This window comes from Parus major, chromosome 2 (genome assembly GCF_001522545.3).
Source record: "Parus major isolate Abel chromosome 2, Parus_major1.1, whole genome shotgun sequence".
In the NCBI taxonomy this organism is placed as follows: domain Eukaryota; kingdom Metazoa; phylum Chordata; class Aves; order Passeriformes; family Paridae; genus Parus; species Parus major.
In genome coordinates this window covers 42,211,304-42,237,203 of record NC_031769.1, presented here as the reverse complement: position 1 = coordinate 42,237,203, position 25,900 = coordinate 42,211,304, and the positions used below count along the sequence as shown (strand labels likewise).

The 25,900-nt window shown below is 42.6% G+C and overlaps 1 protein-coding gene across 3 annotated transcripts in view; it reads right to left on the bottom strand.

The window, feature by feature from the left end:
- The window catches only part of SH3BP5 (SH3 domain binding protein 5), a 51,186-nt gene that overhangs the window by 8,529 nt on the left and 16,757 nt on the right, over positions 1–25,900 (bottom strand). For all 3 annotated transcript variants that reach the window (XM_033511930.1, XM_015617886.2, XM_033511931.1), the window contains 2 exons: positions 11,143–11,307; positions 3,006–3,136 (listed from right to left, as the gene is read on the bottom strand). In XM_033511930.1, coding sequence (XP_033367821.1) covers positions 3,006–3,136; positions 11,143–11,307 — 296 coding nt within the window. The remainder of the gene's footprint in view (positions 1–3,005; positions 3,137–11,142; positions 11,308–25,900) is intronic.

Genomic DNA, 25,900 nt, shown 5'->3' with positions numbered 1-25,900 from the left:
AGTGTGAAACTGTGGCTTTCTGATCCTACGTTCTTTGAAGGGTTGAATTCACTACACAGTCATGCACAAAATAACTGAGTTGTGTTTCCATTAGAGTAGGCTATTTACAGTTCTGATATTTTTAAGCACCCTCCCACCATCACCAGGAGCACACAGCCAAGTCTTGATGCTTCCAATGACATCAAAATGCACCTCTACCTTCCCTTAGTGGGACATCACCCTGCCAAAGGCTACACAGATGCACCTGCCAGGCCAAATAAAACACTGCAGTTGAGAATTTGGATCCAACAGATAAAGGACTCCTACAGCTGTACCCCAAAGCAATGGCAGCAGATACTGACAGAATGGTGTTGCAGGGAAACACGCACAGGGAACACACTGAAAACCACTCACCTCAAAGGACCTGATTCTCAGCCTTCCTTACCCTGGTGCCAGTTGGGAGGAACAACCAGGCTCGAGTCCTAACTTCCTACCAGCTTCTACAAGCCTTGGGAAGAATCCCTTCTCTATCAGTGACAAGCATATGTGTGTTTGCATGGTGTGAAAAAACAATACATACGTGCATGTGTGTATATGCACAAAGACACATATGTGCACATACAAACAGGAATGCTTACTTGCAACAGGTAGGAAAAAAACCACCTCAGCCACTGAACGGAGACCAAGAGCAGGAGCTCGCACATAAACACTCCTGCTCACTCATGGCTCACACATAGCCAGGCACCTGATGCCAGCACAAACCAGGGCACTGGCAGGGAAGGCACTCCCATGTCCCAGGGTCCCTTCATTCCCTGACATCCCTGGCCCTGCACCCATTGAGGGCTGGTCTGGAACTCAGCAGGGCAGGAACTGCTCACTGATACAAGCATCATAGGCTGGCTGAGCCCAGGACACTGCACAGACAAAGTGCTTTTCAAGTAGATGACAGGAAGAGTGAAAGGCACTTTGCCCAAGCCACCAGAGCAGAAACCAGCTAACACAGGAGGGTTCATTATCCTACAGCTCAGAGGCACTGAGAAGATCTGGTAACTGTTAAGAACATGCAGCCGTATGCACATTCATAGATCACAAGCAAGTAAGCACCCAAAAACTAAATTAAAAGCAAAACCAAAACAAAACTATCCAATAATCCTTTGCTCATCAACTTTACAGGGCAAATCATCTAAATTACTTTCCTCCAGGATGCCCCAGTCTTGCTTTCAAAATAATAAGGCTTTAAGCATCTTAATCCCAACTGAAGCAAGGAGCAAATGCAAATCATTTCCTGCCCGCATGAGAGCAACTTATTCAGTGAGTTTAATTGTGGATAACAGGGAGTTATCCACAAGTTTAAAGAGAAGATGAATAAATGGCCAAAAAGGCCTAGGTGTTAGAGCCAGTGCTCCTACACTACCCAGGGAGAAGGTCAGAGCAGGATGTTGGTGTTAAATCCTTCCTGAAAAGCAGCTAGAGGCCAGCTACACCCTACAATACAAAGAGCTGCAAATCCAGCAGCCTCATTTCCCAGTTTCTGTAGCCAGTTGACATCATGTATGTTTTCAGCTCAGCTGCAATTCTCCTTTATGTGAAAATTGCAATGCTGGAAGACAACTGACCTTTCCAACATCCCTATGTAGCATAACTTTAAAGACATCCATGACTATTTGTGCCACCAGGCATCTTTCACGTCAGTGCTAGGTTAGAAGCGGCATTTCTGTACAGCCTTTACTAAAGGACCTCCAAAACACCCTACCTAGATGGTTTATGCTGCAGTCAGCCCTGCTGTGAGACAGAAGAATACACTGGGATCCTTCCACAGAAGTGGCAAACAGCTTGGCCCGAGGAGAACGGCACAAGACACCCCTCCAAAGGTAGTTCCAGCAGAGAAATGAAAACTCAAAGGCATGTCACACAAGAGGCAGCAGGGACACCAGACTCCACACCACCATAAAAAGCTATGTAAGACCCCACTGACAACTTAATCACAGTCTTTATTTTAAATCTTATTGCAGGGAAGGAACTCCCAGCAGCCAAAATTGTTCTCAGATATTGGCCTTATCCAGAGGAATCTGTCATTTAGTGATCTGATGATGGTTTTCACAGCCCCTGTGCAGTGCTAGACAAACAGCATGCAGCTCATTCTAGCAAGTCACACCACTACACTATTTCAGCAAACATGCTTGAATCTTGCTTGAGAAGTGCTAATCCTTTCTTGAATTGAGCAAACACCAGTCAAAATAGATTTTCAGTTGACCGATTTCACCAAAAAGTCATTTTTAGATGGAGGGGATTAAAAGCTAAATACAGCAAGCAGATTGTTTAGACAAGCCACAGTCTGGAAATATTAAAAAAAAAAAAAAAAAAGATTGTGAAATATAAAGAGGATTAAGAACTGGTTGTAAACAGGGCCAAAATTTTAAACAAGTTCTGAGCAAAAAGCTGTTTCCCTTCTCTGCAACAGAGCCAAACTGCACAGCAAATGCAGACACAATTATTAATGACACAAGCTGCTTAGCTATGCCTTCCAAAGGGTGTTTCCTTCCCCAAGAACAGCTCTCACACAGCTTTGCCATGGCAGTGGCAGGAAGTAAATAAGCCTCGTGTACAGCAGCTTTCACCCGTGCAGTCTCACACCTTTCAGCTTTCTGTCACTTGCTTTGTTGCTCTCCTAACTAAAAATAAGAACTGTGAACAATCCCAGTCTGTGAAACATCCACACAGAGCTCTGCAGTCAGCACCTGTGTGGATCCCATGCACCTGTTCCTCAAATCACACACCACCAAAGAGTTCAGTGCACTCGAACAAGACCAAGGTGCTGCTCAGAAATGGTTTCTTATCCCATGTAGTTCACCAGGTGTTTCATTAGGAGGACAAGGACAAATACCAGTACCAATTGTGCTGTCAGGCTGCTACACATAGAGAAACCCAAAGAGCAATACACTTTCACAAGTTCAAAAACCCCATAATATAGGTATTTCCCCCAAACAGTTTTCACCACTAAACTACTCTCCAAGCATAAAACATACTTTGACTTATTGATGGCTCTTTTCAGCTTCTTCTCCAGTTGTTTCATCCTTCCCATGGCAGCATTGTATTTGGCTGCAGTCTCCTTGTGAACCAACTCACTTCTCGTTTTGGTCTGTTCCGCCTCCATGACCTTCAAGAGGGGAAAAAACAGGTTGAGCAGCAAGGCACAGTGATTGACTTCTTATCATTTCAATTAACAACAACAACTTTATAATCTCTCCAATCAGCTCATGTCAGGAAAGTGAGGGTACAGAAAAAAACATTCCCAGTGAACCTACTTAAAAGTCTTTCCCAAAAAGAGCAGCAGGTCTTCAAACACTGTAAATTATGACAAAGGTGTTAGAGCTTTTCGCATAGTCTCTCTCACAGGAAGTTCAGAAGACCCTCAGCTTTTGGACCATCCATTTTTTAATCCAGTTTAATCCACTCACAAGTGGAGCAACACTAGCAGAAGTCACCCAGTTACATTCAATAGTAATGTTTCTGTTTCCTCTTGCTTCTCTCCTGGTAACTTGGCTTTCCCTGCAGAGCTTGCTGGTTGCTCAGCTCCCAGTGCAGCCCCATCACTCTGGAAAGGGTTGAACACCAACCACAGCAGAGGGAGGACTCAAATACAGTTCAGCCTGAATAACCAATCACTAGAAAACACTTTGTCCGAGATGGCTCTTCTCTTAAAACAGCTGACATGCCTGAAATCAGTTTCAATATTGAAAATGCAAAGGTTCAAGCCCTGAGCTGACACCCCCACTAGACAGACAACAAAGTTATGCTGATGACCAGTCCCCTATCCTCATGTATGAAGAGATCTATAACACAAGTCTGATAAGGAGCAGCTGAGGGAGCTGGGGGTGTTTAGCCTGGAGAAAAGGAGGCTCAGGGAGACCTTACTGCTCTCCACAACCCCCCGGAAGGAGGGTGTAGCCAGGTGGGAATCAGCCTCTTCTCCCTAGAAACAAACTACAGGAAAGAGGAAAAGGCTTCAAGTTGCTCCAGGGGAGGCTTAAATTGAGTTTTAAGAAAAAAATTTTCACTGAAAAGGGTTGTCAAGCACTGGGAGAAGGAAGGTAAATGTCTCTCCATTAGCTGCACTGTTGGTACTCCATGGCCACGCTTTGCCAGTAATTTTATGCAGGGTACTTTTGTTGTCCAAATTTGAGATGTTAGAGGTGTAAGTCAGAGAAGTGTTTTGTTTAGTGCATTAGCAGTCAGTATCCAGACAGGGAGGCAACTGATTTTTTTTTAAAGGCAATTTTTTAAGCTTCCTGTTTTGCAGCTATGAAGGTATTAATACAAAAAATGGCAGGACTTGATTGTCTCCGGTACTGGGTTTTGAAATGCCTCAGCTGTGATACCAACTACTCTGCAACCTCATGCAAATTTGTTCCACCTGGCTCCCACCACAAGACTGCATCTGAGCTCTCATATGCAGAGAGAATATTCAAAATAGCTTGATTTTAAATAACCCCACCCATAAAGGTAATTTTTTGAAAAACCATGCTAGCTCTCATGACCCTCAGGCAGAAGTGAACAAGGAAAAGAGATGGTCAGCTCTGACTCACTTGGATCACTGCTCCTCTCAGGAAAACTGTCATATTGCCCTTTCTGATGCCTAAATGAAAGAGTGAAACTGGCTAAAGCCATAAGCATCAACTCAGAGCTCTTGCTGCCACAACTGGAGGCCACCTTTTGCTTATCCACACATACCACTCATTATTAAATAAAGTTTAAAATTCTGTAGAAATTCCTATGAGAAATAAAGATTTTCAAAGGATCTTCTGATAAGATACAAAATAATATACTCAACTCCAACACCCTTCAACTTTCTCATATACATAAGGCATCCATTTTCAAAGAAAAGGAAAAAAAAAATAAAAATCTATCAGGCTCATAACATATTTTCTCCTGCATCCTGAAAAATAAACTGCAGCCTCTTATCTCAAACAACTGTTTTAAAGCCAGTTGGTGCAATGACTTGCCTTAGTGAAACATGTCAGACAAGGCTGGTTTTAACATGGAAGTCTCTTAAATTAAACTGCAGTCTCCCAAGACTGCACAGAAGGTGGTTCATCTTCTTTCTAGTCTGGCAAGGAAATTGCAGTTTAAAGATGCTGTAAGCTACAAAATAATGGAGCAACTGGAACTTGCCAGTGCTCAGTTACATGTCAGTCCCTCACATCCGTTCTTAGGGCAAAATTAGCATAAACTTTGATATCTGGGATAAATCACTTAATAAGTACAACCAACACCAGGGTCATAAAGCAGGTTAGGTGTCCAGTATCATGCTGATTTTTCAAATATTTCATATCAAACATGACAGAAATGCTGAACCCTGCAGAACTGGGATTTGAGGATGACAGATTGCAATCACCTCAAAATATCTGACAAAATGTGGAATTTGCTGCTGGCCATATATACTCACATTCATTTCCAGAAAGGAAATGAATCCCCACCCCCTTTTCCAGAAAGAAAGAGGAAAACCAGGCTATCCTTCATCCTTTTGAGAAATCAGTGATGTAAGAAAATCTCTCTCCCCACACACCCTTGTTTTTCTGTGGGAATTCTGTCCTCATGCTCACATTATCCGCACAAGACTGCAGAGACAGTCTGCTCCTTTCCCTGAGGCAGCAGCTCAAGGTGCATGCCCAAAGCTGAGGATATTACCTGGGGGACTGTAAGGTACCAGAGGTCCACCACTTGCCAGGATACATTTAGGCACTTCATTTAACAAGAAGAAATGAAAGATATCTTCCACCCCTCCGCCAAAGCCAAACAGCCTTTAAATGGAGAAGCTGTCCGCCAGGGCTGGCGGACAGAAACAAACTACAAATGATGCTGCCACCTCTACAGCTGGCAAGTTCAATGTAAGACCAGCTAGGCAAACCCCTCACCTCCTTAAGAAGGCTTAGAAAAAGACAGGCTTTTATAGGAAAGTAGTTTTTATTAGAGCTAATAATATATTTGGTGAAAAAACTGCAGTGTCATATGGACTTGTAATCAAGCTCTAGGTCACCATTCCCAAACAAGCCGGTTTGTCTAACCCAAGTGCTTCTACCACTTCTACCTTCCCTTGTAGATGCTCCTAAGCCATCACAGATGCAACAGCATCACTCAGAAAAAGGCAGAAAAAGAAGTGAGGATGACACGTTTTCAGACAAAGGCTGCTCAAGACACATCTCACCTCCTTACATCATACCTGCCTTCCAGCTCACCCTTGGGGTGAGCAGGGGACACACTCTTGGACAAAAACACCCAGAATGGATGAATTTCCAGGACACCCACACAACCACCAGACATTCCTGCAGCCCTTGCCTGTCCCTAACTGCTGGATCACACACCCCAGACAGAGCTCACTCTCCCAGGTAGCACAGGCTATAAAATACAAGTAATGGGAAACAAAGCAAGCAAACCCCACCAACACAGGGATTAATCAATTCCTCTTCCCCCCTACCCTCTATTTCCTACCCAGTTTTCTGGAAAAGGAAAGTCAGTGTAGAGTATGTATTTACCATCAGTAAGTCTGTACAAGTAGCTTTGTTCCACTCAAAATGTTTACATATCCTGAAGTAAAAATGGACTCCAGGCAAAATTTCAGCAACAACAACAAACGCAAAAAAACCATTTTCTCAGTGGAGTTGAGCAAAGCTGACCACCTAAGCCAGAGAATTACTCTGGAGGATTGTTTCTTTCACAAAACATTAAATTGATTGTTCTTCTAGGGGAAAAATTAAAAATAAAAGAGGAAAGAGACAATGCAGTATCTATAAACCAGGAGGAGAGAATCAACAATACAAGGGATTGCAAAAAACCACTGCATTTCCAGGATAAAGGACAGAGAGATCTAGACAAGGAAAGATGGGGGGGGGGGGGGGGGGGGGGGGTGTTGTTTCTTTTACAGATTTTTCTTCTCCCTCTTTTTCCCCTAAGTTTTTCTAGTTGCAGGAAGTATCTCTCCTCTCTACATCACGAAAGCACCCACACATTTTACACTGACAGATGGTACTTCACAGTGTAATATCAAAGGGAGCTTCACAAGCCAAATTAATCCAAGAGGGAGCATGCCTCCTCCCTCTTAACTCTCCCCTCATCCTCTTCTTTTTAAAATGTCTCATGATCAAGAGCCAAAACATTTCTTCTTCCTGCCAGAATTTATGAACTCATCATATCTCAGGAAAGACTGTAAAAACAGAACCTTTTTTAGACTGCAGATTCCATCAGCAATTAGAAATTAGCAATTTCTCTTGAAATTCATGAAGGGTCTTCCTTTCTGCTCCAGCTTGTGTCAAACTAGAGGTAACACATCTGTCAGTACTTTCCTTTTGTACATCTTTATGAATTATTTTCAATAGGAGCATAAATGTGAAGATCTTTTTCCTCCATCCATCCAAAATTCAATGTCCTTTGGTCCTTTCACAGGACTCTTTTTCACAGCCCTGCTCTCTGCACCCCACACTGCAGCATTATAATTTGAGGTACAAAAAGGCTGGTAACCCACTAGCAAAAACATCATCTCCAAATTTTAAAGAGACACTGCAGTTACCAAAATCCTGGTAAGCCAGTGGCTAAGAGGGAACAGTACTCTTCTTCCCCAGGCAGCTTAAGACCTCATCAAGCCTGTCTACATTTCCATTATAATCAACAGAGAATTTATCTTACAATGAACTTGCCCCTCTGGACACATATATTGCTCTCCAGACACCACTTATTGATCAAGTTGCCTTCCATCACAATGGAGCTTTTGGCAAATAATTTTGATACACAGTCAGGTTCTAGACAATAAGGAGCTAAATTCCAATTTAAGTGTCATTACACTTCTGAGATCTGTGGAAAAACGAACATTTAGGAAAAAACCACAGGACTTTACCCCAAAATACACATCAAGTTAAAAGTAGAAGTGGGCAAAGCAGCTGCCTGACTTGCAAGGATTGCACCATAGTCCAGTGCTTCTCTGTTGTGAACACTTAGCTCAAGCACAGACATTTGCAGGGATTAGTTGCATCTTCACAGGCAGGTAGGCAGGAATCCAGCTCCTATTTATGCTCCCAGCCTTCTTTGGAAACACAGCTCAAATTGCAAGGTGCAAAGAAATTCTCAAGTGACAGCCTATACTCCATGTACATGTTCATGCTGGTTCTATCTGCTCCATGAATAGACTTTCCACACATTGTATTTCCAGCTCCCCCAGGAAAAATAAAATTTCAGTAATTCTCCTGTTCCACATCAGTTGAACTGCATGATTTTCTAGATCAGTGGCTACAGAAGTCTTGCTTAAAAAGCCCAAAAGGTTGTGACTTTAAAAATAGTGTTAATGGCTTTTCAGACTATCAAGACATCAAAAAGCAATTACAACATACAACCCTTATCTCTATTTCCTCCCAATGAAGGTCTGGAAACAGCATTTCCTGTTTGGTACCCTGGAACCCAAGTCTTTGTCTATATCCATTAGGTCAAGTGCAGAAGTAACCTGGCAGCATTTGCACACATTATAGCTGTGTAAGAAATCAGTTTCTCATTTGTTCTCTTGCCTGCTGTTTTCTGTATACTTTCTGTTTATGGTGTTTGTCAGCTACCAAGCTGCTACAGGGCTCAGGTTTGGTTCCAAGTTTCAGATTAATTCAGTAAAGCCTGCTCCCTCTGCCTAAGAACAGAAAATAGAAACACTTTACTCTGGTCTGCCATTTCTATCAGGAGAAACAAATGAATTAGTAGGCCACTTCTAACATCTAGCTCAAAGGTGCTTTTCTGCACTTGAGTCCTTGCTGCAAAAGGCCCACTGCAAGGTTACTTTCTGCCCCATAAAACTATCATCTATAAATGCATGCAAAAAAAGCTAGAAAATCCAAATAACCAGAGTGCAAAAGCTTTCTCCAAGGGCAATTTTATATGTGCAAATAGAAGATGTCTATTTCTTAATCCTCAGCCTTCACCCCAAGAAACAGTTTTTCCATTAGTGATTTCTAGTGTAATTAATAGTTAATGATCTGAGTTGTCAGCAACACTGTGGCAATCAAGAAGAGCTTTTGTTCTAAAAGATCTCATCCTCTAACCTCTTTTCATCCATAGTTTAGTGGGGAATGTCAATGTTTTCTGCTCCCTGAGATGCCAGTTCAGCCTCACTGAACACTAAGCACTTCATTAATTGCATGCACTGAAGCCAAGTGAAGTTTTCACTCCGCTCTTAGAGAAGATATAAAACTCAGTCAAGCACTCCAAACTAACTCAAGTTGGGTGTGTTCAGTCAAGACTTCCAACAGCACTTTCACCCTTTTTTGGCTCTGGCCTTAGCCCTCAGACCTCCACCACAGCCAATGAAAATCCCAAGACAAGCTTCCATGGAACTCTCAAAACCTGCTGCACCATGGCAAGGCACAGATGGGTGCTTTGTGGGAACTGAGTTTACCCAGACTATTTTAAACACCAGGAACTGCTGGACAAGTTTTCAATTCATGGAACCCTCAGCTGCTTCTATACGCTCCCAGTCAGTGCCTAGGAGATTTTACAGCTGCAGTAAGTACACTAAGTTCCCCATTTACTGTTCAGCTGTAACAAAGCAGAGACATTAAGGTTTGAATCAGCCCCCCAACAAGCAGGTATCCAGCAATCAGTGATGATGCCTATCAACACCACCAGCAGGACTCCACCAAACACTGCCAGCAGCCATCTGCTGCTCTGAATCACTGGGTTTACTCATCTCAGGTGCACACCTCTCACAGACTGTCAGGGAACAATCAAGGGTTGTAGGAGGACACAAGGATGCCTTTGAAATAGCCAAGGAAAAAAAAGAATTCGTTTGTTCTCTCAAGTTGCCATTGTTTCTTTCCTCACCCACCCCAAAACAAGTTTTTGTTATGCCAGCTAGAGGGAAGTAGGTGGCAGATGTGATTGCTGTCACTGTTCACTAAAACTCAGCAGTTCAGCAGTCAGGTTCTCTAAGCAGCTCCTTAGACACTTCTGCTTTTCCCACCTATCAATTCTGAGAATCAAAAATTATCTATTTTAGAACTTTGCTCATATTGAGCAGGGATTACAGCTCAGGAAAATAACAGCTGGCACACACACACTGCAAAGGAGGAGTTCCCCTCATAAACGCAGAGGTCACCAGATCTGCAAATACCAAATTATAACAGGGACAATGACACAAACAGTACCCTGGAGTTCATTTTCTTTTTAATATATACCAGGTTTTCTATCTCTCCCCTACACACAGTCAACATCTCTTCTGTTCAGTCAGCTGGATTTTAAAATTCACTCTGAAATAGAGGCTTTCTTGTGACTGAGAAGCTTCTGCAACAGAACAGAGCTGTTGCACTGAGGACTGAAAGACAATATGAGCATTGTATGGCATGATAGCATGTTTGGAATAGCAAGTGCAGCTTCACTGGCATATTAAGGAAATGACAGAACAAAGGTTTTTAACTTCAATTTTTGGTTCTTTTATGTTAAAGTAAACCTTTCTGCCTTTCTTTTTTTAACAGAGAGAAGACAAATGACAGGAAAATTCTTCCTGACATCTGCTAGAAAGAATACTGTCTTTCTTTGTTAGTGCATCTCTTCTGTAGGTTTAAAAAGACTTTACAAAGGAGGTAGGACCTTGTCTAACTTCCAAAGCTAATTTAGGATAAAGCAGCATGCAAGCTTTAAATGTAACACACAACTTTGAGTAATTCTACATTCAAACACACATTTCTGAAGCAAAGTGACTTGTTCAATATAGTCCATACTAAGAACAGGTTATACTAAAACAGGAACTTGTCCCTGTTTTTCCAGGGTAAACATTCCCACAACACACATATTCAGGAACAGGCATCCCCATGCAATTATTCTGGCACAACTCCAAATGCAGATATGCCTTAAGACATTGATTATCCTTGTAAAATAGATGGCAGTAACTTTCTTTTCATTTTCTGAAGAGAGCTACTTCTCTACTATAGCACCACCAGACAGAGAACTAGAGTTGTCCCAGAAGCAGCCAAGGTCCAGATCATTTAACCTTACGCCTCATAATTTTCACAGCTTCATTTCCTACACGTCATGTGTCTGGACCAAAAGAAAAACTTGGTCTTTCAGAAACTGGGCCTCATACACCACAGGAGAACACAAAGTATGCAAAAGGCAGGTGCTGGGGGAAGTTTGTATTACCCTCTGAGTAGCGTGGTTGAGCATCTCTTGCCAGGCAGAGTCAAACTGACGCTTGTCATCTTCCAGCAGCCTCTGCTCAGCAAGCGAAATGGTCTCTTTTGCAGCACGCAGCACTTCAGTGGCCCTCTGAAAGTCCTGAGTCGCCCTCTGGGCCTCCAGCTGCGCCTAAAGGGAAAAAAACCAAATGTTGGGATCAAAGAAAGACAAAGGAACCCTCACAGTTACATTTAGAAGATCTATGACACTAATCCCAAGACTTTTTAAAACAGCCACACAGTTTTTCTCAAACTTTTACTTGAAATGACGTATTTTTCACTGGAGTAAGTCCTGCTAAGACAGTAATCCCCACCCAAAGATGTCATCTGCCAAGAAGTGTCTCATGGTGTTCCTGGTCAAAAAACTCACAGCTGATGGCCTGCAAATAAGCACCTGGCTGAGAGATAATACCTAATGATGTAGGTTTAATCCTTGATAAACAAATCAAAAGAAAATGAAATAGCAAACTAGTGGCATGTCAAGAATACACTGAGAATGGCACTCCCTGAGTTTAGTCAGGGTGGATTTTTATCTGATACACCATTAATCATGCTGAGGAAATATGCTGGAATTATTACCTTGCTATAAAGAATAAACAAGTTCTCTGAGATGGCGACTGCTTAACTCTGGGCAGTTTTTAACTTTGCTATCCCTGGAACACAACTGGTGCAGTAAGTCCCCAGCACAGAGACACAAGAATAATCAAGGCAATTTTTATAAAAAAATATTTACCTGAATTTTTCTACATTATATATTTCATAGATTTTTATTTAAAGCAGTATTTTTGAGCTACTTTGCTCAAATGTAAGCCTCACATTCAATTATTTGAACATCCAGCACTGTGAAGACAGTTTTCATTTACACTTCAATGATTTTTCAAAAATAAACCGTAATTATCCAGCCCATGAAAAATGTCTATGAAATTACCTATGAAAAATGTCTTTGACCAGACATGACTGACAGAACAAAATAATGAATAAAACTTTACATATCATGATATACACAGAAGGAGTCTGAGACCCAAACACGAGAAAGGACTCTGACATACAGAATATGACACTGAGGAAGATAAAGTCGTATGAATAAAGGAAGAGGTTTTAGTGTGAAGAAATGGTGGTCATTTGGGAAGTGGCTAAAAATGCCTGATACAAAGTAAGTGGAACAACGGTTCATTTCTTTAGCAAACAGCTGGCTACACCCCCTCAACACGTGAAAATACCTCCATACTTGAGACACCACAGTTATTTGTACAGGTAATGGAAAAAACCCCTCCCTCCCTGCCCCAGGGCAGGGGAGATGGACTCCTAATTTGAACACAAGTCTCAAAGGGAAATAAAGCACACTAAGTTTCCTTCACCACGTCCTGAAATAGCAGCAAGCTTTTCTTACTTCCTTTCCTCTCTCACATGGCAGTACTTCACCCCAAGGTAACCATACAAAAATAGGAGTTATGTGTCAGAGGTCCTTCAGTTACTAGCTAGAGAGGGAAATAAAAGTCATCACAATCAGAGCAGTAATTTCCTTCCAACCAAGGTCCCTGATGCATTTCCTTCTGAAGTGGCTGGTGGTGTTTTCCACAGAGAAGTTCATCTAACCATGCCCTTCGCTGTTTTCAGGCAGTTTACACCATATCACCCTGCCTACAGCCTCTGTGAAGAGCCAGACCACTAAAGTGTTAATTTCCACGCAAAACTGCACATTCCAAGGCAGCACAGATCTTTGGGCCAAGATTAGTGTATGCACAGCATCATTCATACAAGTTCAATGCCAACATTATCTCTTCTCTCTGCAAAAACCCCCACGTTACATCTCGTCATCACCCCACTCACCAGCTCCCTAGTTCAAATGTATTAACACATTTTATTAATTCAGAATAAGCCTGACTATAGAATATTTTTATTTAGCCACAAACTAACCTAAACCATGATACCCAGCAAACAAAAGCCATGGCAAACAAAAGCCATCTGAGGATCTTTAAACAAGGCTCAACCTAGACTTCCAACAAAGAAGAAAAGCAAAAAGCCTGAATCTTCATCCTTAATATCTACTAAAGTTTCTAAAAATTCATAACCTTTTTTTTTTGTCCATACAGTCAGTTTGACCTATGCTAGTAAAGGAATCAAATACAAATAAAGGCCAAAAGTTTCCCATAGAAGTAGTTTGAGATGGAATTTTAAGATTTTTAAGGGAAATAAAATTAAAGAGTCCAGTAAGAGGCTGCACCAAGTACTGTAGGATTTTTGGACGAAGAGCAAGACCAGTTTTCATGGAAGGCTCTACAAGAGGGAGCCAGGTCCCAGTAGCTTCCAGCAAGAAGGCTGTGAAGGCAGCTTCAGCTCCATGGCTGCCCTGGCTGCATGAGCAGGCCTGCCCATGCAAGAAATAACTTACAAACAGACTGGAGACCCATTCCTAGCACAGCCAGAACCTCCTCAGCAAGTAACTGCTTTGGAAACTCAGTACAAGCAGATCCCAGGGGCAAAGAAAGCACAGAAGTACGGTTTTCTCACCATAACTGCATCAGCACTTTAAAGTTTCTGTTGGCACAGATACCTGGGTCAGGGATCAAGACATCCAAGCCAGCAAAAAGCCTGCAGAGCATTAGAAGCTGAGATACTTAATCCCCATGGAAAACAACATTTAGTGGCAGCTTGCAGTACTCACAGCTCTTCTGATGAAGGCCTTAAAAGACAATTGACTCTAAAACAGGAAAACTGCCTTTATGATAAAAAACCAGAAGCCAAATCTACAATTCATTTAGAATTGTAAATTGTAAATTTAGATTTCTGCTTGCACCTGGACCTGTAGGACATTAACACAGCTGTTAACAGGCAGGACCACAAGTCTAGGCCCATAATCCATTCAGCTTCATGCCCTCTAACTGTGTGGGTAAGTGGAAAACTAAAACAAAGCCATACTTAAACACTCCCTCCCAGCTGCATTTGTTGAATACTGCTCTGCAGTGGCAATTTGGAACCACTGTTTTGTTTTTGAGCAACACAGTCCAAATAGCAATTTAACTTCAACAGTTATCTGAAGTCAGTCTGCAGTCTTTAAGCAGCTTACTGGAAGTCTGAGAAAGAAAAAAAATGCTAGGGTAAAGAGTGACACATTTGTCATTAGAAAAACATCAACAGGTTTTTTGCTTTGCCAATGTGAAAAAGGATACTCAAACACTTTCTTTTGTGTTCTTGTACAGTTACCCAATAATTACCCTTCATTTAAAACTCTCTACAGCACATACAAGTTGTTCTGCACCATCACTAACAGGTTGCTCTCATTCCTAAGCCCACAACTCACTCTATTTGGTGGAAAAGAGAGCACCCATGTTCTTCATGTGCTTTTAAAACCGCAGAGAAACCAACAAGAGCTCACATCTCCATCCAGCCTCCTTATACTGCACATAAACTTCACCACTTTAGACAGAGGCTGCTTCTCTCAGACTAAAATCCAAAATTCAAATGAATGGCTGAAAACTAGGCTGTCTTTCATCACAAACTCGTGTTTGAGTTGAGAGGGGTTTAGCCTTGGGGTAGAATGGGAGACAATGTACTAGGGATGAGGACAGAAATTGCTGAGGGAGGTTGGAGGCAAGTAGGATGTCAGCTTTCTGCCTTGTCATGCACATGGCTGGTGCTTGATGGAGACTACCCAATACAGAAGTGAGAATCTCTTTCACTGTAGTCAGAAGAGCCAGTCCAGTGAAAGTTCTTTTCAAAAAAGAGTGAGTCCTGACACCTTGGGAACTGGGTGACCTGTGCCCCAGCTCACACTGCCACAGTGACACTGCTAATTGTGGTTCCCGATCAGTGCTTTCTGCCAGGAAACTCAATTGAATGTGTTCACCACTGCAGACCCTTCCTGTATCAGTGTAAAATATAAAATGGGAGTCCTTCAGAAACACAACTAGGCAGCCACAGAGATTGAAGCTAAGGAGAATCCCACTGCCACAGCACATCTGTCACACACCATCCATAGAGAGCACCAACTCTTCCGCCACTCTGTTTGTCCCTCCTCTGCAACTCAGACTTCTGCAAGCAACCAGCCACAAACACATCTCCCATAACAGTAAATCCCTTCCCAACAACCAGCAGCACATCCCCAAGTCCTGCTCTGCCCACTCAGCACCCTCCTCATGGCCAAGAGCTCTTTTTATACCTCTGCCCACCCTGTGCTGATCCCCACGTGTGACCTCCTCTCATCAGCTCATCTGTCTCCCTGATCTCTCTGGCTCTGACAGGCACAGTTCTGAACTTCCCATACAACCCCCAAAGACTCAGAATTGAGATGCAGTAGCACCACTCACAGAAATGAATCGTGCACTGTGGTATAAAACATGTCATCTTAGAAAATAAATTATATAAAATTAAAGGGTTACTGACAGGGTTCATAACTGCAAGCTATTAATATATTGCTGAAAGGTGCTCAGTCCTGACAAATCCCTTTTGGGGGATAAAAGCTGCACCCTCATGGGCAGTCCTCTTTTACCCTACAGAGGGCCCTGCACAGAAGGGAAACATGCACAACAGCCAGGTTATGCTACCAGCTGGAAATTTAATAAGTGCTAGGCCATAGTAAGCTAACAAGAAAACAAGATAACAATTAGGCACTTTTTAAATGTAGTCCTCCCAGAACCAGCAGCAGCACACAGACATCTGCTTGTCCACTTTCAGAGCAGAAAACTATGCACTTTTATTATTAAATACAATTTTCTGGTTAGTCCACATAGCTTCTGTTGACCCAAGCCCTTGCCCAGTGCTAATAGAGGATTTTCCCCCACCCTCCCATATATATTTTGAAGCCATGATGTATCTCCATTTCACTTCATCTCTGATTTTTGTTTTTGTTTCTGCACAGTATCACTGACACTGAAACACGGTACAACACAGATATAACATTCCTCTGAGGTTAGCCAGCATCTAGTGTACCCTGGTAGGCACTGCTCAGCCTCTGACACATGAGCACACCTGCACACAGCTAACAGCCCAGCCAGGCTGCCCCAAATAGATGCAGAGGGTTTATTTTGGGGAGACAAGACTATGCAGAATTTCTTCCTTTGGCCAGCCTCACCAGAGGACCAGACCTCAAGTATTGATATTAAATGAAAAGGACATCACAACACAACTAGAAATTTTCCCATTAGAAACGTCAGTCAGCAAAGATCAGGTATTTTCAAAATTGGCTTCTCATTTATCCAGGTGAATTTATCTCATCCTGCACTGCCAAGGCCTTGACATCCACTTTATTTCAGCATCTCTGAGTTATTGTCAATGAAAGACATGAACAATCTCTGTTTATGAAATCACCATAAGCTGGAATGGGATGGGAACACACAGATGCTGCTCAGAACAAGGCACCAGCACACCACATGCTGGCCCAAGGCCTTTGCTCTAGAAAGCACTTGTTTGTTACTGTGAAATCAATGTTTCTCCCACCCATTAATATTTAAAACAATAGTTTAATTGCTACCAGCAAACATGTACTGGCTTACTAGCAAATAGATAATGATTATCTGTGCTCCAGTTCCACTCTTCAGAAGGAATCAAGTTTCAGATATTTTCATTCTGGCCCCTTTTCCTTCTTTTATCAACATCCCACATTAATGTGCTGTGCAAATTACAACAGGGAACGCATTTTGAAACAGGAACTTTACTCAATCAATTGCCCACGAGAGCGGCTGCAGCACTGCCTGTCTTCAGGGATCCCTCTAATTGCAGGGACTGTACCAGGGCATTCTGCACATGTTTCTGGCAGGGATGAGGATGGCAGGATCACCACTCATTGACCACAGCATCCTCATCTCACCCACCACTGCAGCACATTCAGTAATTCAGAAGTCTACAAGGAGAAGGCATTTGAGTGCTCGCTGCACCACTCTCAGCAACCCGCCACTGAGTGCTGCTATTTTGGCTTCAGTTCTCCTCAACCTGCTTTAATTTAGCTGGCAGGCAGGAACAAGAGCACCAGCCCAGATGTCAGGGGTCCATAATGCTCAACATCCAAATAAATAACAACAACCTTCACAATGGCACAGCTCCATCCACAGCAAATCTGAAAATGACATTAAGTCAGAGGATGTGGTAGAAAAGGCAGAACCTCAGCCTAGATGGACCTTGTGAAACCTGAGGGCCAAGAGACACTTTAAAAGGAGACCTGTGGAGTTCTGCACTTGGGGTGGAATAATCCCATGGTCAGCCCTGTCAAAAAGGGCCTGCACGTTACAACAGGTGTCAGGCTGAGAAAGCTGAGAAGGAGCAGTCTCACTGCAGTAATGCAAACCATGTCCTAGGCTAAACGAAGAGAGCCATGGCTGGCCAATCCTGCACACAGGTTACACACAGAGGTTTCAAATCCCCATCTCTGGCAGTCTTCAAGACTTGGCAAAGCCATGGCTGATGCAATCCAGCAATGTGACAGTTCTGCTTTGAGCAGAAAGTTGGGATTTGATGACCTCCAAAGGTCCTGTACAACCAGTATTTCTATCACATACCATCATTTTTTCTTAGTTTCTCAAAATTTGAAGAATGTTTCTGCAAAAACTTTGCAGTGATGCTGAACATTCTCCTAGATACTCAGATGCATCTATTTTACTGAATAAACAGACTAATGGTGCAACTGGGGAGGTAAGGGTTCTGTCTGCTTTTTTTAAGGACCATGACCTTCCTTTTCCCTCTCCCTACAGCCTAAAAACTCTGATCCAAACCAAAACTGGAAAGTAGTAAAAACACCCCAAAAACCCCTTCTAGCTATACTTTTATACACAACTTCTAAAATCTAAGGCCTTGGGAGTGACCCCGTTTTGACAGATCTACAAAGCCTGAGCTATATATATAATCTACAATGACTGCTTGCATCAAAAAATAGTCTCTGAAGAGTCTAGTCTGAATTACCCTTGTATTCCCTAAGCAGTTTATTATAAAGCTATGCAATTGAACATGAATTAGAATGGTTAGAATTTGTTTTTTCAAAAGCAGATTCAAAGATTTTTAACTAGATGGAGAAGGCAAAGGGGAGGAAAAGGTGAAAACAAGACTTGCTAGAGTTTTGTGAAACACAAACCATTTCCTCCATGCTGCATAACTAGTGAAACGCCTGTGAAACACCAAAACCATGTGTCCCTTAGCCTCTGCTTTTGATTAGGTGACTTATTCTTGTGCTGGGCTTTTTGGTCCCCTACGTTAATCCAGCCCTTCTCCTCTAACAGCAGATTGTTGTAGAACTGACCTGACTCCTGGTTCTGCGTTACATTCCTGTAGTCTATAAAGAGGCACAGGAAATACGAGCAGACCTACAAAGCATGTTTCAAGAGACACCTAGCTCTGTGCTAAAGTTAGGTTGTATGTGTAACTCCTTTAAGACAGGATCATGAGTGTGTTTGAAGACCCAGAAGGTTCAGGGCACAACCAAGAGCTCATTCATTAGCTGCTTCTTTCACCAGCATGCAGACAGCTGGAGTACTCAAAGGCAGAATCCCACCTCCCTTCTTTAGGAGCTGTGGAAGGAAATGAGAAAGAAAATATCTGAACACACAGTTCTCTTAAACACTGTTACGACCAGTCCAGGACTAGACTGAACAATCAGCTGCCAGCTCTTCTCTGTTCTCTGGCAGCTCCCATCTAGGTTGTAACCAGGATTTTGTGAAATGAGGGCAAGAATATCACCTCTGAGCTGATCACTGCCACTGTGAAGTCAGTCATCTGAAACCTGCTGGTCTCCTCACTGGTTTTAATTGATGTAGCTCCTTTTACAGGAATGGGGAGGCAATATTCACTTGGGTGCAGAAGTTGCATGGGAGACACTACCCCAAGCCTTCTGCCCCTCCTTTGTTTTTCATGTGGTTGTTGAGAGATGCTGGTGTGCCTGGAGTTACTCACACTAATTAACCACTCTATGGCACCAGAACATGACAAATGGTTCAGTCTAGAACCATCCAGGCACAGCTTTCTTGGGCATTCACTGACGTCTGCTTATTAGTTGTGTCAATTGTTTGTGGCCGAAACTATTAAGCTGTTGCTTTCTGGAAGAGGGGATGATAGAATATGTCCCAGTTTTGATCTCCAAGGTAAAAGATCTTATTAAGAGAGAAAAACACCGAGATAATCCTCCCTGCTCTGTGCACCTGCGTTCTGACAGCTTAGGCAGTGAGTCAGCGAGGCTAGGGCTTACGGCCGGTTTCTAGGTTTACAGAGGCTCTACATGCTCATCTGCACCTGGCAGCAGCCTGCTTTTCTGGAATTAAATATAGAAGCAAGGAACAACTCCCACAAATACACCCTGCAAGAGGTACACCACCTGCTTTAGTGGCTTTTGTTAATTGTCCAAGATAATCAACATTCAGCACATACAGATGCAACAGGTATGTTCAGCAGAAACACTGGATCGTTGTCTCATGTAATTGCCACCAAAGCAGCAAATGTTTTTAAGTAGAAATTTCCAGAGTGTTGGCAATGGATTGGCAGCCTGGTTCTGGTTCACCTTGTGCATGCATACTGGCATAAGCAAAGACAAGGCACGTGGGTATGAGTTTCACCTGGCTAATGGCCTGTTCCAGATGTGTTCTCCCAGTTCCCAGAAAGCCTCACACCCACCAGCAACTGCCTGTCCTCAATACCAGGAATATGCTCTGGAAGAAAGTTCTAGGCTGACCTTGTCCGCCTTTGCATACTCACAGATACTTTTGAGACAGTGATTTTCCTAAGGGACACACTGAAGCTAACTACTGACCCCTCAATATTTTTCCTAGTTGAACTGCACAACTCCACAGCACAGGCTTGCTTCACTTAAACAAGAAAGGTGCAGACTGTGTCCTGGACTAATGAAGGGCTAAGTCCATTCCTCAAAGGAAAGAGTCTAGGTAGCAGCAGGAATAGGGAATATGTCAATTACACTTCACAGCAATAAAATCCTCCTTTGAGAACAAGCCATTAGCACACTTCACCAAATTAAAAGAACATACCAAGATAAACCAAACAGCAACAAAACAATAAACAAACAACCGCCAGAAACAGACACAGCTAAAAGAGGCAGACATTTCTTCCACATACTGGCAGGAAAATTTCTTGTCTAGTAGTACAACTTTTTTTTTTTGCTGTTATTGAGATGTATTTCTTACAGAAACTAAGTAAATGCAGAGCCATCTTTTCCAGCAAGAACAGACAAAAGCTCCAAAAATCATACTGTTTTACTAGAAGTCACAACAAAACACACCCAGAAGGCAATAACCAACATCCATATCACATCTGTTTTGGTGGCAGACCTTAGCATGAGCATTTATCACTCCAAAATAAACTCCCACCTATTTAGACCACTGTACACAATAAACATTTGGTTGGTTGAAAAAATTCTCCAAAGTTGCAATACTTGTGCTGCCTTCAGCAGTCATCCCTGAGCAATTATCACACAAAACAGGTACTTAGGATATCACCCTGACCTCAAGCCACCCAGGCTCAGATGACAACTACTATTTTTAACAGATTATGCTGTCTGTGGTTTACAATCCCTTGAAATAGCCTTTACTAGAGGACAGGAAAAAAAATCAGGGGAGGAAACGGTGACAGACAACAAAGGAAAGCAACCTTTCCTTTAAATTGTTTTTTCCTGTAGTTCTGTGTTTTGGCAATAGCTGTGCGAGTGCTACAGCCACACAAAGGAATGCACAACCTAATCTCCCAGGTTTTTCCAAACTGAAAAGGATGCAAAATGATGTTACTCAAATCTCCATACAAGAGTAGAGGAAAAAAGGGACTCCATTCTATTTTCACATTCCAGCACCCTTTGAGAGCTGCTTACACCTTCCTGCCATTTCCAGCATCTGTTATTGTATCTGTGGCTAAGCATAATAGCCAAACCACCTATATCACTTCTTTCTGCCTAAATCATCTGACATATATCAAAAACCCCCAAATTTTTCTTCACTAGCCTTCTCCTTGTTACTCCAAAGAACTGAGGGTATTTCCACACCAAATTAACCCAGTGTTCCATTACTTCAGACCTACTTGCACAATACTTTAAGTATTTCACAACAGGAAAAAAACCCCAAAGCATTCTTGAAGGTAGGAAAAATAATTAGGTCATTTAATTCCCAACAATTAATGGAGAAGAGGCTGAAAAGGCATCTGGCTTTGAACTACAGCCATCATCTATGGCTGAGAACTGATGGAAGCTTGATAGGGTTGGAGAAAGTCAGAGAAAGAGACCCCAAAAGAAAGAGTCATTTTTTTTTTCATCTTTCCTAGATAAATTCTTCCAAACAGTTTAATCGTAATACTTCATTAGAAGTATTTTCTTCTACTTCAGCAAAGAAAAGCAGAAGGAAGAACCTCTAATTTACAGTGCACAGTCAACAAATCTACATGATGGAGCCCTGCAAAGCATATCAGCGAATAACCATTAGAAAGCCAATTACAGTTTCTGTATCAACAGCTTATACAACCATCCCTCAACAGAACAGTGCTCACACAAACCAGAAATGTAGGATGTATGAATACCAACCCAGAATAACTGGACCCATTCACTGAGCCACAGAGGCTCAGAGATACAGGTGATCTAACTTTTAGAGGGGGATGCACATACGCACAGAACTTACTGACACAGGTGTTTCAACAAGCAAGTGGTTAAAATTAGTTCCCACTATCCAAATGTGCCAGGAACATGGTACTTGCAGATGATATTATTACAGATGCCACCTCCTCTGCAGGAAATATAAGCTACAGAGCAGTAAATTTGAATCAGGTAAAGATTTTTTTTTTCTGTGCATCTGAGAAGTAGCAGTTGTCAGTGCTCCCAAACATGGGACAGATTAAGAGGGTAAAAACCTGCCAGCCACACTGACCTACTGTCCTGCATTAGTAGGGTTGATGGGAAGACAAACACATTAAGGAGCTTTCTTTCACAGATCAGATCTTTGGTATAACTTTCCCAAGCCAACCAGGCAATATCTGTCATCTTCTTGGCAGTTTAAGGACACCCAGCTTGACACACTCCAGTATCACACTGCTCAACCAGGTGACAGAGCCAGAACACAAAAGTCACACTGATCCAGGCTTTAAGTAAATAAATAATGTTAAATCAGCCAGGCAAAACCTAGAGCTTGTTGACCCAGGTAAGTGACCCTGAGTTCCCTGCTTCCTAGGCTTTGTTGCTACTTTGGCCTGAAGGAAAATGCAACAGAACCATGATTCAAGACTTAAAATACAGTTTTCAAGTTCTAAGCATTCAGGTGGAACAAAGAGAGCACACCAAGCACAAGCTCTGTGCAGCAGCAGTGAGACACTGAGTGCTGATGGCAGGGTAAGGACTCCCACACGCTGCTCACCCTGTTTCAGATGCAACTGTGCAAACATGACAGGAGAGCACCCGAGGCACTCCACCGAACTCTGAGCATGGCAAAACATTTGCCTGACTGAATCCAAAGTACATCCTGCTTTAGAAAAAGCTTACAAAATTCAGTGGGTTCCCTGGTGAAAGTCCAGGAAGTGACTCCTCACCCTCAGCAATATAGTTCCAGAGTCCCTTGCTTGGCTAATGCCCTCTTCAGCCATGCATCATGTGGGAAGGGAGATTAATATACTGGGAATGCCCTTTGGGATCACAGCAGTGGGAACTCCACATTTCACCACAGGACTGACGTCACATCGACATGGTTTCCCCAAGATTTAATGATGTGTTTTGTAATAAAAAAACCCAAAAACACTGGTGGGAAGAAGGGGTTCAGACCTAGAGCAGGCCCATAGGGAGCAAGAAGGAAAAAAGGACACACAAAACTTCGTAGGCAAACAGGTACAACAGACAGCCTCAATGCTTTATGCTTTCAGACACTTCTTGCACAGCTCACCTACATTTCATTCCCTTACCATTTATTCCTGGCTTCCTGATTGCTCACAGTGAAATTTTGAAGTCTTTTTTCCCTTCAGAGCACACCAGCCATCTCTTCCCAGGCAAGGCTTATGCTGCCTGCCTCCCTCCCATGCCTGGCCTGCTGCAGCCCTAATAACCAAGGCCATGGCATCAGCCTCCATCCCACAGACAGCTTTCTCAACCACCAAGGACAGTCCCAGTTCAGGAAGGGAGCTGCTCCTCTGCCTCACCATCCCACCAATCCAAGTAATCTAAAAATCACAGCCATTTCCCTATGGTTGATTTACAGACCTGGAGAGCAAGTCACTTCTCATGCCATTCACCCCACCTTTCTAATCCAGACATCATTCCCTCCCGTCTCCCACTGCCAAGAGGTTTCCCGAGACCCACCTGGGCAGCTGCAAGACAACATCCTCAGTTAAAAGGGCAAACAGCACAGGCAGGGCACAAACAACACAACCTACCAGCCTAGACTGGTTACTGCAAAAGGCCAGAGCACCAACATCCATCCAAAATGCAAATAATACAAAATCCAAAAAAACCACCAAGGCCTAGTGATCAGACAAGAGAAACAGTTTTAAACTGAAAGGGGAGAGATTTAGATTACATGTTAGGAAGGAATTATTTACTCAGGGAGTACTGAGGCACTGTAACAGGTTGCACAGAGCAGTTGTGGAAGCCCCATCCCTGGAAGTGTTCAAGGACTTGGGCACTGAGCAACCTGGTCTAGTGGGTGGCACCTGCGCCCATGGCAGGTGGGCTGGAACTTCAGCCACAGAAAGCAGTCAAGTGCTCTGAGTGCCTGATTTTTTCATTAAACACTTGGAAAAAATTGAAGGTTTGGCAAAGTTTATTTTCAAGTTTCTGTATTCCTTCCTTTCAAAATGTGAATCCACATGATAGTTATTTGGTTTATAAACAGTTAACCAGAAACATTGCTTCAGCCAGGAGAGGTCAGCTGGTTGTTCCACTGTAACTGTGCCAGTAATTTTGCTTTTTACTAGCTCCATGGCAAGTCTCCAAACAAGAATGCAAGTCTGTCACAGTTCTGCTGACATTTAATTTTTGCTTCTCAAGTTCCTTCTCCCTCCACCTTTTTTTTTTTTTTGCCAAGTTAAGCTTAACAGATTAGATAAATCAGTCTTAACTCTTTGTTGTCCTAAACATGAGCATCAGGACTTCAGCTCATAAAAGTAGGACAGATAAGGAGACTCCTTACGAGATGGGAAGTCAATATACTGATGGATAATCATAAAAGACATTAAAGATGTCTGTAATAGATGGATAATAATAATAAACATTTAGTGCCTAGGAACTAGAGGGAAAGACCTGGATATCTACCACTGTTGGAACTGGACCCAGGAGCTGTCATCTACACTCAATGCTGCCCTCCTTTTCCCAGCAGAGCCAGCTGGTGCTGTGATCCCATTAGCTCTCACTCACTGAGTGAATTTGGATAGAAAACTTGGGTGCTGCAGGAATTGACACTGGCAAGACCACAGTTGCCAGTTCCTAATTAATCTTTAAACATGTTTGGCAGTTTTGAACCTCCAAGTTACATGAATTTAAAAAGCTTTTGTTTTCTGAGCTAAGGAAGTTACTATCTGTAACTTTCCATACTTGCCACACTATTTTCAGACATCTCAAGCTGTATACTTAGAAGCTGAGCTGGCCACTGCAGAAAGTTTTGTTCATTTAGTGGCTTGATCTCTACAAAGAAGGGTATCAGTCTCATCTGCTGAGGAAGACTCTTCCAGCTAGGTGGGTGTGCTCTTATCTGCTCACACCCCTCCCACCTTCACCACAAAGTGGCTCAGTTCCTCCTCCGTTCCTGTTCTGCAAGATTACAGCAGCTGCTTTTCATCCTGATTCACTTGGAATAAAAAATTCATTGAATCATATCAAAACTCACATTTGAGAGGAAATAATTTCCCAGTGGTAACTAGGCTCCCCTCAGCTCTGTGAAGACAAGCAGAATGGAGGTGTAGGATCTGAATATCTGAAAGCTCACCTCTAATTCTTTATTCTCTCAGCTGATTTCTTAAAGTATTACATGAGTAAAAGATTATTAGTAAGGTGAGAGAAAGGAGCTCTACAACATAAAAAGTTGCAGTGAACAGGATGGGACAGCTGTCCCTACTTGTCTATCAACTGCACTTCCTGTTGGGTATGCCTGGACATCAATGGAGAAGAATTGCTGTAAATACTCATTCCAGCAGGTTTTCCCAAGCCTTTTCAGATAAAAGAGTGCTGCTTAAGTATGCCAAGAACACGAAAAAAGAATTAGCTTTAAAACCCAGGAAGACTGACCCAAGAGGAAGCGGAACACGCATATCCCCCCAACATACTGCCGTATGAACACGTGGTTCAGGTGGGTCCTTTAGTGAGTGGTACAGACAGGTATGACCTAGCACAGATCTTTCACCTATTTTTGCCTGAAGCAAGTTTTGTGACACTTTTTTGTAAAAGGTAAATGAGGCAGGGGGGCAGAAGGGTGAAGGGAGTATCACAAAGCAAAACCATGTCTCTCCCAAATAGGATCAGTACCAAAGCTGAGTACTGTTCTCACCTACTCCCAGTCTAAGCCAATAAAATGTAACCCCTCACCCTGCCACAAAACCAAACCAAACCAGCCCACCACCAAATAAAAATTAACCAAAAAAATGCTGAAACTCAATAAAAAGCAATACTCCCAGGGCTTTTAGCAGGTTAGGGTCACTAAAAATGCATGGCTTGTTTCATTTGTGGGGGTGGTAACACACTTTTATCAGATTCTTTTTCCAGCAGAAGCAAAGCAGAAAGGCACATCTCCTGTTCAGTTTGTCTATGGGTTCACAAGTGATGATATATGGATAGCAGTGTTTTA